Raw genomic sequence first — 12,768 nt, 5'->3', positions numbered from 1 at the left:
GAATTGAATAATTTTGTTTTGCAGATGATTTCTACAGCGACAACATATTTGGTTATAGTCCTCCAATATGGAAGAAATGATAAGCCTCTGGTGCCATCACCAACCAATACATCACTTGCAATTCTATCTTCTGAGCAGTAACCAGTTACTATTTCCACTGACCATTACTCACTTCCAACTTGAATAATATTCCCTTCGGTTCAAAAAAATGATATTTAAGTAAATAATCTTGAAATGGAGGAAAGATTATAATAGTTAACAATGTTAGAACATATTTTTCTTTAAAGTTTAGAAGTCAGTTTTTAATTTAGTAATTTTTCAGGATAACTTATTTCAATGATTCAACCTCAAAAGTGAGGCATGTGTGTGTAATATGAGGGAGTGATAATTAACATAGCACACTAAATATTGAACAGCATGCATTGTAGTTGTTTTACAAATAATTAATTTATCAAAGTGAATGCACAATGTGGTGGTTATGTGTCAGTAGATTAACTACACTTGAAAGTTGCACATTTTACACTAATACTTTCATTGTTCTTAAAATAAATGTTATGTATTTAAATTAATTAATATGGGCCTGTAGTAACATAGGAACAGCAAGAAATGAACCAACAGACACAGTTGCTGTAGAAGTAAGTATGATACTTCCTGTTCCCAACATCAATAAGGCACTATATGAGTTCACTTCAGTTCAGCTGTCCTATGAGATATGTCAAAGAGATTTTTCTCCTTCCTAGTCTTCAACCAAGGACAAAACTTACTTCTTCAAAATGTTAATTGTTATTACATTTTTTGTTTTTAAAATATAATTTAGTTTATTAGAGAAATTCTAGAAATCTAATTTAAACTTTTTTAAAATAATTATTTTTTGACGTGACAACGTCTTATAAATCATTTTGCGGGATGCCATGTTAGAAAAACTGTCCCGTAACGGAAATTGACTTCGTTTAACATATGGATATTATATCATATGTATAAAAATTAATTAAGTGCGAGATACAAGTGAACCATTAGAAATTAAAGATTATGAGTGTATAGCTCGAAAAAATAATAACTCTGATTCTGATTCAAATGCAGCGGGAGGTGTTGCAATTTATCGAAATATATCATCATTGTCGACCGCTAACGGACTTGGCTTTAATTTGTCAAATAAATTTTATATGACAAAAAACACCGGGGATGTTTGTTTGGCCGAAATAACGTACTTCAATAAAGATGTATCGCTGAAATTCGTCCTTGGCGCAGTTTATGTACATCCAAATTCAACGATCGCTAATATTGGATTGATGTTCCATCAAGCGCTACTTCCTTACGTTTCGTCGGACGATGATGTGGAATTGTATGAGATTGATTCTAAAATGCCTATTCTGATTTGTGGCGACTTTAACATCAATCTACAGTCAAACAAAGCATTCACCCAATTTATGAAGCGAAAGTTCAATTTAGATTGCTTGACAAATACAAATAGTGGAACGACGCTAGGAGGAACAGTGATCGACTTGACATTCTCCAGGCATATCACAGCAGAATTGATGCCACTCATTTCATATTTCTCCTACCATCGTCCGATTATGAATAGAATATTGGAAATAAAGTCTTAGAATTAAGTATAACTGTATAAATATTTTGTATAACCAAGCAAAAATAAATATCTGAATTCAATATGTGAACTGGTTTATTATTTCAAATATATAACATTGGATTGATTTTAATTTATATTTATGTAATATTAGCATAGAGTATACGTTGTCACGGAAATATGAGGCCTACACGGGCACGGTTTTTTTTTATTATTTACTTGATGCTATGTTGTTTTGATTGTTAGAAATATATTAACATTTGCAGAAATATTGTTCTTCTCTTTACTAAAATACTATCCTCATTACCAAATTGTGATTCTCACTCTCTGAATGTTTTTTCCTTTTATTTTAATTTATATCTCAAGGATCACTAATGATTAATTCAACAGACACCTAAGAGAAAAAATACATTAAAAAAAATTAGTTTTTTAAAAAGATTTTTTAGATCACAAATTCATTTGGTTGATATTATACAAAAATTTTGTAAAAAGACCTGAGCACTAATTTCTAGTTTGTAAAAATAATACATTGCAGAGATCTTTGAGTATTTGTATTTCAAAGAGTTTTGTTTATTGAATATCAATAATACTGTTGAGGTATACTAAGTTAAGATGAACATAAGAGATGGAATTGTTTGTGTAATGTAAACTTCTAATGGATTAAAAATAACTATTGTTTTTGAAAATAATATTATAATCCATCAAATGTATTTCCTTTTTATGAATTTTCCTTCAGTATGAGATGTCTGAAGATAAAATCAATATCATTCCTTCTACTTTCATACATATTCATTTACAAGTTGACATCTTAGTACAAACAATAAACATATAAACTCCATTAGAGAAATGAGTGCCCCCCAGATTGTGAATTGATTAGAAACAGGATGACTAACAGTGAGGCTCTTTTTTTTTTTTTAGTAACCTACTGATAGAGGATCAAGAGACGGCACAAATTATCCAAATAGATATTGTCCTGTGGGATGTCTTTCTGTTTCCTAGTATATTGGGGACATTTCCCATTGAGGTCGATATGGGGACTTAGGCCCATTCAATAGTTACAATAATGTTCTTTTCCTTATGTTCAGCTGTTGTTTTATTTAATTCCACACCAGAAGAATCATTAAGAATGTTTTGACATCTTTTACGGTATTAATTGTAAGGAGAAATGATGTGTTCTAAATATATAAGTTCTGACAAAAGTTTGATATGGATGCTCTAAACTATGGGATCAACCATAAATTGATACCTTCATTATTTTACCACCATCTTTTTGGTGGTGCTTTTCATATTCACCTAAGTACATTTTGATCACCCAAATATTTCTCATACATTCTTTATGGTATGATTTAGTACTATAAAACACTATCTAAGAACACTTTTTTAGTTTATTACTAATCATTTAGCTTTCGAAGTTTTAGGGACTTTAGGTTCCCTTTTCATGAATTACTGGAATATAAAAACGTTAATATGATTTTTGGAATCTTGTCTTATATTCGTTTAACTGGTACTGCAATAAAATAATTGTATGACCAACAAATTTTTTATAACACTATTTTTATTTATTTTTCTGTGAATATCTGACAACTACATAAGTTCTTAATCTTTAGAGGACAGTGACACATATGTTTTATCTCATAAGAACCAAATAAATAAGTCAATTAATTTGTTGTTGCTGATTGAATGACATTGGTATTTGTTGACACACTAGATCGGATCGATCTTGAAATATAGCTATGCCGAGGAAAATACATTTATACAAGCCTAATCAAAAGTTGTGAATAGGATCAGATATGGGACCTACTAGGTACTAGCCCTCACAATTCCAGATTATTTCATCAAAAGTTGATTAGTGGTTCGATCCAATAAACCAAAACACAAATTTGAGGACAGACAGGCAGATATGGAACCAAATTTGTACCCTGATTTCTGAAACATGAAATGAGTGTGAATGTTTAAATATGGGGAATTTTTTTTTTTAATTCCTACATAAATATGAAGTTTCCCTACCTTTAGTAGTTAGAAATTAAAGAGCTTTGATTATTATATTCTCATAATCATAGATTTTAAATGATTTTACTTTATTAACGTTTTATGGTTCCAACTAAATTAAAAAGTTTTTCCATCCTCCCTGTCTCTAGAAGTGCTTTATTATTATTATTATTGGCTCGACAGGCCATGGAGGTCCTAGACTTCGCACGATTTACTTAGGAAATACATTGCGCGTTTCATAACGTGGCTTTCATAGGGTGGGATCATCACTATCACACCTATTTTCGTAAGTGCCACCCATTGGCTAATGGGCCTCACAAATGCCCGGTATGAGGCTGTGAGTGAGTATTGTATAATTATATGTTTGAAAAAATCCTGGATAGGGCCGGGGACTCGAACTCGTAACGTTTGGGTTGGCAGACAGGGGCGTTACCACACTGCTACCGTCACCCCCCTGAAATGCTTTAATGGTTATAAATAATTAATGTACTTTATTATAAGTTCATATTTTATTTGTATGCATTTATTTATTTTATATAACATGATGACTGCCCAGCCTTAATTGTAAGTAATCTGATCTTGATATACATATAATTTTTTTTTCAATGCATAGGATCAAATAAAGACATGGTATGTTTATCAAAATGAAGTTGGTTATGTCTAAAATCAGTAACTTTTTTTTGTCATTCAAAAGAAATGTTTCTAGATAGAACTTTCAGGCAAAACTATTCACCATAAATCTCAAAGCTGGTTTCTAAAATTTATGAACAGGGAAGTTGATTTTTGAGTTGTGCAACAGCCTAAAGCAAATAATTTATATACTTGTTTTTATTTATTCTGAGAATTCACAAAAAAATATAGAAATTTCAATGCTTTTAAATTTTAAACTTCTTAATGTTTTAGAAATAATTTAATTTAAATTGGTAGATTTAAAATAAATAATTAATGTATAACACTATTTTCTATGATTAAAAAAAGTAAATAAAATTAAATAATTATCAACCCTTGATTATAATATTGAGGAAAATAAGATATACAACTTTTGAAAAATCACATTTATTTGTCTCAGATTTTTTTAATTTTATGGAATGAGATAACATCAGGAATGAGATGGATTAGAACACCATACTTGCAATTGAAACACACTTCATCAATGAATAACCAACTTTCATAATTTATAAAAATATAAAACATGCTATAGCTTATTCCAAAACTATTTATCACAATTAAAAAAAAAAAAATTAAATAAGAACAGTGTACTATAGATTTACTAAAAATAACATTAAACATTTCTAACAGAATAGTGAATAGTTTGATGAATGTTGTTCCTTTAGAAACAGTAAACACGACCAGTGATTCTTAAAGAGCTATTACACATCTAAACCAGTTTAATGTTTGACTTAAATTGTTTTTAAGGTTATTTTATCATATCATAACTTACTATACATTAAAAAGTTAATAAATACTAAATCATTTTTATAATATAAATATATCTACCACAGGGGCAGCCAACCTGGTTCTTACTGCCCGCCAATGTCCAGCAGGCTCTCACTGTCGTTTAAAATTCATTACAATAGTGATCGATCATATTTATGTATACTAAAATAATGAGATGAGGACCCTAGTCATATTAGATTATATATTGCTCATTAGATTCTATGGCACTGATTGCAGTTCAATGAAACATGTTGTTTATAAATAACGTGTTATTAACTTAAGATTAAAGTAGTATTAACTGATTGACTATAAATATGTTGATCATTGACTTTTGCACCTTTAAACGCCAGCAAACAACCACCAAAATCCTGATAAATGAATAAAATCAAATTAATATTTGAAGTCTTCTTATTTGATAGGATAATTTAGGTTTAAAAACTTTTACCAGTAATGATAATAAAAATGAAGATACTAACCAATATAAGTTTAATTTTTAAAATTGAATATTTTATAAAACATTTAATAGGTACACCATTTTTTAAAGGAAAAAGTTGGAGAAAGAACAATGCAAATGAGTAGATAAAAAACAATAAACAAATACTCTTCAATTCAGTTTACCACCCTACAGATAACCCCCATACAAGGAGTATCCTTTCTTATGGAACTTTATTATTTACAATAATAAACTGATATATAAACCATTCAGTAGACTATTTTTGGGTAGGGAATGAGATTGTATTTTTATCAACTGAATGAGTGATCATCCAAGAAAATAATGTTCAAAGCTGATTAAATCATTCAGGTTTTTAAAATTTACTTTGAAAATTCTGCCTGAAGAAAATATATTATAAAAACACAAATAATTTCCCTTGCAAAATTAAAAAAATAGGTTTTACTTCCAAAAATATAAATCTCTCTATGGATTAAGTATTTGAATCTCATGAGCGTAAGAAATTATTTTTTTTTGTAATGTTATAAAAACATCTCTTCCAAAAATTAAAGAGAATAGACTCAAGAATGTGAACAGAATGGCTCATATTATGTTTTAAATTAAATAATTATGTATTTATACACAAGAAACATACATCCTCATGATAATTTACAAGTTAAAAATAATACAATCATATACATTCATTTAAATTAAATAATTACATATTTATAATATTATACCTTGGAGAAAAATATATGTTTTTAAAAAAAGAGGGGGAAAAAAAATAAAAAAATATAAGTTGACAAAACAAATGGACATTATTTAACTTAATTTTTTTTTTTTACTTCAATGACAAAAAATTGAAAAAAAATTAAATTATAATAAACTAATATGTATTATGTCTTTATATTAATTGTAGTTACTCACACATTATAATATATAACAAAATCTGTTTGGTGAAGAAACAAATATATCTTGAAACATCATAGACAGTGTTATTTGCTTTTAAATAAATCTATATAATTGGGGGAGGGGAGAGGAGGAGGGGAGTGAAGATTTTTCTTACTTTAGATGAAATGATGACTGTGGTTAATCAAGTACATTAACCAACAAATATATAAATCACTTAAATATCACAGAAAAAAACCCCTAGATTATTCAGAACTGGAAATGAATCTAATATTTAATTCTACAGTACTGGTTTACACTAGGTTATTTTAATTTATCCAATTTATTACTTATCCATTATAACCAATAATTAAATATAGTAAATCCATTCTTTAAAAAATTTCATTTTACATCAACTCTAAAATTAGGCCGTTTTGAAATCTTTGGGCAGTAAGCATCAAAGGTTGACGACCCTCTATAATTTTTTAGTACTCTTAACCAATGCGGAGTTTTGGAATACTCAAAATATCTACAAATTAGATGGTGTCTAATTTATCCTAATAAAAACAACAACTTGACACAGAAGTAAGTAAGGAATGCAAATATTATTATATTATAGACTATAGCTCCAAAATAATGAGCAATTGTCAAAAGCTAATAAAACTGACAAATATAAAACTTTATTCTAATAACACAGTTTCTACAAAAAATTAAATACCTTTGAAGTTATTACAATAAGATTACTTATTAAGAACTATTTTAACCTACACTGGAACCATTGTCAACTTTCTAATATGAGCGATTGGCTGATCAAGTAGTTTCAGCACGGTAGGGCTCCAAACAGTTCTCAACTAGTCTAGTATAAAAATCACATTTTATTTTATTTACACCTCTAAGGAATTACAATGTATCATCTACTGATGAGTATTAAATATGGATTTTTCCTTTCATAGCTTCATCAAACAGCACATTTCTGCTTATCTATCTAATTTGTGCATAATAAATAAACTAGGTTAGCAACTTGGATCACGAATTTAAGGAAACTTCAACATTTTCTTTCCCTTTGTTCATTAACACAACAACAATCAATGATATGTTTGTATATACCTATGAGAAACATGTAGTTAAAATGTTTTCCATTTCTTTATTAAATTAAACAAAAAATTAATTGATTACTTAAGGTCCAGGTCACGACCAATTTTCAAAGTTCATAGCACAGATATTTATCACATCAGAATTTAAAGAATATCCAAAACTTTTTTTTTTTTTTTTACAAGATTGTTTTTTAAAGCTTTAAATTTTTTTGGCAATGAAAAATTACATATTTATAGATATCTATCTTTTTTTTTTTACAAGATTGTTTTTTAAAGCTTTACATTTTTTTTGGCAATGACAAATTACATATTTATAGATATATATCTTTTTTTTTTAACAAGTTGATTGCCGACTATAAGCTATGTTGTAGTTTGCATTCTTTCCTAGAAAGCTAACTCTGAGTAATTTTGTTTAAAAACTACAAGATAACTCATAGTTGGCATCTTAGGAAAGTACCCAAACGACTTATCTCTTGGTCAGCAGTCAACGTGTTAAACATGAAACATTTATAAGTTAAGGGCTTAATGTTAATAGTTCCCAGTAGAACCTGGCCCACCCCACAAGAGAGTTAGCCAGGAAATAAAATATTTTAATTGTAATGACAACTAAGTAATAGCATTTAATATAAATGTTATCAGTAGTTGAATTTGTTTTTTTATATTTTTATACAAGTACTACTATTTCTCATATTTGTATTATAAAAGGTGTGAAAAAATAATTAAGTTACATTTATAAAATTTTCATAATTACATTAAATTTTGTAAGAATTCTAGTATTATCTAATCAAATTCTCACTATAAAGTCTTTTAAATCTGAACAGCTATATACTTTCCAAAATGAATGTCCTCACTTTTAAAATTAACCTAAATTTGTTGAGTGAAAATTTGTTTAAGACTAGATAGAGCCAGCCAGGCTAACACAACAAATGTTAGACCAGAAAGATACAAAACAAACTAATGCTTGAGTTTCTGGTATGTGTTTTTGGCTTCCTAAATCTGCTAGGAAATATAAAGTTCAATTCGATCTTTGGTCATTATAAGCTAATCATTTTATCACTATATGGTCCAAGCTGTTAGATTTGACCCTTATTATCGGCTTCATTAGTGTCTTCATCTCTTTTATCTCAGTCTCTTTTACTGGAGGTGGCATGTCTTCAATCCTTGGCTTTATGGCATTACATAATTTCTAAAAATAAAAACAAATCATAATAAAAAAATGCTGCTAATTATTTTATTACTAGTTAGACAAATACCATGGTTAACCTCCAAAACAGGATGGGACAGAGCACCCAACAGATCTCTTGTGGCAACTGATCGAACAAATACATAATTAATCTAATCCTTCAAAACAGATTTGTAAATAAATCACTTTGATACTTACTCCAAAATGTTTATTCATACACACAAATTTACGAACTGTTAGGGTGGATTCACATGGAGGAGATTGGTATTAGAAATTAGTATAAGAAATGGCCATGTGATACAAAAAGAAGTCTGCAAGGCAGTCTTCTTTAAATTATTTTAAGAGCCATTTCATTAATAAACACCAACCAGTAATCATTCCACCTTATTTTTTGTGTTTTAATAAAATAAAGGAAGTTGAAGAGTCTAGCTGTATAGTTTTTACTAAGAAATAGGAAGCTTTAGGTGTATTCCATTTATGAAATCTATGAGCTCAAAAGATCATTTAACATTTTATATCATTATGTTTTCATTATAGATTTGTAAATCCATTTTATTGAAAAAAAAATTTGAATAGGACCACTCTCTTTTAAAGCAAAGAAAAGTTAATAAGTTGCCTCGTGTGAACGAGGTTTTGGTCCCCTCTCCTTAGTATGAAAAGTCTCCAAGAGACAGAACTCAGCAGGCAATGACATTCTGGTACCTGTGCTAATTCAGCTTTATAGTTATTGTCATCTAAATCCAAAAGTCATTAACAGTTCTTGATGTAATGTAATGAAAAAGTTCCAAATAGATGGGTGATGATTACCTAGTTAGAATTTATAGACTTATGGACCTGGTGGAAGGTATGGGAATCACATCCTATAAACCTAATATCTGATGAGATGCATGCTTTGAGATAGTCATATTAAAGTGTTCAAGTAGCATCAGCTAAATTGCAACTTTGTTATACTTGTAGTTCAAGAAATTTTTACACACTAATATTTACTTATACTTATACACAATATTTAATACTTGGGATTGACTATTGCATGGATACTTTATTAGAAAAAATAAGGCAAATATGAAAGGATAAATAGCTAACTTTAAAAAAAAAGATGCAAAATAGCACATAAGAGCAATGAGCTCAAGCTTGCAACAGGCAACTAAAACAATTGTTGCTTTAGGATATACAGTTGTCAAGGTTTTCATTATAGAAGCTCAGTTTTAATACGTAACAGTGATAAGAACAAGTTCCATTGTGTTGATCACAATATGTTAACAGAACTATTTGAATAATGGACACCAATATCAATAGCTAACAACTGCATGGAATATTATTCAGACTGTCTTTTTAATATTCATAATTGACTACAACATAGATCTAAAATTCAAGTAAGGAATGTTAATTTTCAAATTCATTACTAAATGTCAAATTCTAATATCATAGTCATATTTATTTACATAAATAAAATATATTACTCATTGGTATACCTATTTCAGGAGACATTAATGTGTTAAAATAAAATAGCTATTAAATAATTGATATTACCTTGAAGAAATTTTTTCCCTCAGCTAACATGGTAACATAAACCAAAATTATTGGTATACACAGGAGGCAGACAGCTGTGATGCACCATCCAACAACATTTGCCCACCTTGGGAAGTGATAACCATTGTCCAATGACAGGCCACTATAGTCAAGAATCCCAAAGAGCCAGACAAACTGTAAACATATAAAATAATAATATGTTATTGAAAACAAAAGTAGTATGAAAGTTATAATTATTAAAATAAGGGGAAAGTGGATGTTGGGGTGTACCCAGGGAAGAGAAATATAATAAGAAGGACTTTTGTTTTATTGATTACCAACATTTTGGCCTAAAGTGTAGTCCATTGTCGAACAACCAGAGTAGCCAAAGTTTTAAGAGTGGAACTTTCTACACTAGTTGTGAAGTGTTATAATTTAGGTCAAAATGTTGGAACTCGATAAAAAGTAATGTGACACCAACTTTTTTGATAAAATCGACAAGTCAGAAGTGCCACTTCATAGAATTAATACTCCACATTTTCTCTAATTTCCTCAAAAATGGCTCAAACAATTTTGATTAAACATGGCATACCATTGAACAATTAAGTAGTCTTATCTCACTGAAATAGTATGACAGGACTTAAATGATGAACATTCAAAAAATCTCACCCTAAATATGTTTAATTATGTTTGTTCAGTCCAAAGGCCTGAGGTGTTAGGCTTTGGGGTGTTTACGTTGGAGGACTCTTTAATTATGCTTAAGTGACAAGGAATTGCACCATTTACTAGCAAAAGAAACTGGAGTTACCTAGGAAGAAAAAGGGGCCAATCAGAGCTGATTGGAGGGCTAATTGTTGTAGAAAATAGGTTTTATTATTTTGTTTTTAAAACAAAATGGTAGATGGTGGCACTGCTCTAGCATGGGATAGCTACGCGTCTCTTGGGGCTAGAACAGTCTATCGTGGCATCCATTAGTTAAAACACATTCTGGGTGTCTTTATTTATAAAACCCTCCCTAAATTCCACAAGACCAATCCCTTACTGTTGGAACCTGTAAACATTCCATGGACCTCTGGCCTGTCCCCACTCAGCTGTAGGCCCTAGACCAGAGATGTTCAGCTAAGGAGTGAGCAGAGTGTAGCACTGTGAGCACCCAGCCAGGAGGTTGGCACCCATTTCAGCAGCAAGCAATACCACTTGTTCGTATCTCCCCATCGCAATATGGGATTCTAGCCGCTCACACCAAGTAAGAGAGCATCTTTCATCTTTCTACTAAACACAAAATGGTGACCCTAACTCTTGTCAACCCATCTCATTTCAGCAATAACTTCCCAATCGTCTAAATCCAGACTAATAAGACTAACAATATTACATACTTTTCAGCCACCCCCCTTCAAAATTCATTAATTTTTCTCTCAATATAATCTGTAATCTCTATCTATTATTTTATCTTTAACAAACCTCTTCTGCTATGGAATACTTATCTCACTGTAGAGTTTCATTGTAAATAAATTAAAATTTATGATCACCAAGGAAGGCAGAACCTGGCTTTACATAGTTTCAGAAAATCTTTTAGATTTTGGAATCCATTCGCAACAATGTTTATTTGAAATAATTAACCATTTCACATTTTTATTATTAGTGAAAAATAGATCAATATACACTATGAAAAGATTTCATTATTAATTTAAGAAGTTAAGAGGAAAAATATTTTTTAAAGGTAGAAAACATATTCAGAAATAATAGTAGTACTATAGACATATTATATATCATTGGAAAGTCGAAGATTTTAGAAAATATAATATTTAACAAAGAAAGTTGCAGGAGGTAATGGAGAATCACGAACAAGTTATTAATAAAAGATCTGTTCTAATATGTGTTAGAATGAGCATGCGCATGCACAGTTTTTTCGTTCAATTTATTAACCGTTCCCATGTTGACATAGTTAATAAATGATTACTTTTTCATTTAAATTAACCAATATTTAAACCCTTCATTTGACAGGATGACTAACTCTATACAATTTTTCTTAGTATTAATATTGAATTAATAACAATTTATCATTGAAAAAATGGTTAAGAACATAGTGTAAATTTTTTTTAAATGTTACATTTTTATATTTCTTTCTTACTTTTGAGAGAACAAAAATGTTCAAATTTTAGAATGATAAATACGATTTCTATTAATATGGGAGTTAGTCGATCTGTCAACTGAAAGGCTTATTTGAAAAATTAGTACAGGGATATATTGTTACATATCAAAATATTCTGAAACAAGCGAGCTTTAATTTCAACTCTGAGTAGGGTGGTAATTGAAAGCTGAGTGATGTGCACAACACATCAGGTTTTTTTGGTATGGCATCCACAAATAGTCAGATAGATTGGAAAAATTTATAGCTAGCGATATACAATAGTTTGAAAAAAAAAATATTGTTTTTAATTTTCATACAGTAAATGTGTATTTTCTACACAAAAACTCTCATTTCATGATTAAAAACATGGTACTTTTGGCCTTATAAGATGAAAAACCTTATGATAAAAATTAGAATAGAAAAAAGCCTATCTATTTATAAAATATTGTAATATGCTCTTTTTGAGTAGATAGTATATTTTGATGTATAAATGGTTTTAATATGTTTTATTTTATGTATCATTTT

The 12,768-nt window shown here is 29.3% G+C and overlaps 2 protein-coding genes across 5 annotated transcripts in view; one reads left to right on the top strand and one right to left on the bottom strand.

Moving 5' to 3' along the window:
* LOC106683341 (uncharacterized) overlaps positions 1-1,802 on the top strand; it is a 57,206-nt gene extending 55,404 nt beyond the window's left edge. For both annotated transcript variants that reach the window (XR_010844547.1, XR_001343539.3), the window contains one exon: positions 25-1,802. The gene's annotated coding sequence lies outside the window, so the exon portion shown is untranslated. The remainder of the gene's footprint in view (positions 1-24) is intronic.
* Positions 1,803-4,611: 2,809 nt separating this feature from the next.
* The window catches only part of ine (inebriated), a 130,315-nt gene continuing 122,158 nt past the window's right edge, over positions 4,612-12,768 (bottom strand). For all 3 annotated transcript variants that reach the window (XM_014424740.2, XM_014424742.2, XM_014424741.2), the window contains 2 exons: positions 10,134-10,307; positions 4,612-8,606 (listed from right to left, as the gene is read on the bottom strand). In XM_014424740.2, coding sequence (XP_014280226.1) covers positions 8,466-8,606; positions 10,134-10,307 — 315 coding nt within the window. In that variant the 3' untranslated portion in view covers positions 4,612-8,465. The remainder of the gene's footprint in view (positions 8,607-10,133; positions 10,308-12,768) is intronic.

This window comes from Halyomorpha halys, unplaced genomic scaffold (assembly GCF_000696795.3).
Source record: "Halyomorpha halys isolate HHAL.00 unplaced genomic scaffold, Hhal_1.1 Scaffold478.1, whole genome shotgun sequence".
NCBI classification, from domain to species: Eukaryota; Metazoa; Arthropoda; class Insecta; order Hemiptera; family Pentatomidae; genus Halyomorpha; species Halyomorpha halys.
This window is presented reverse-complemented; position numbering and strand designations above follow the sequence as displayed.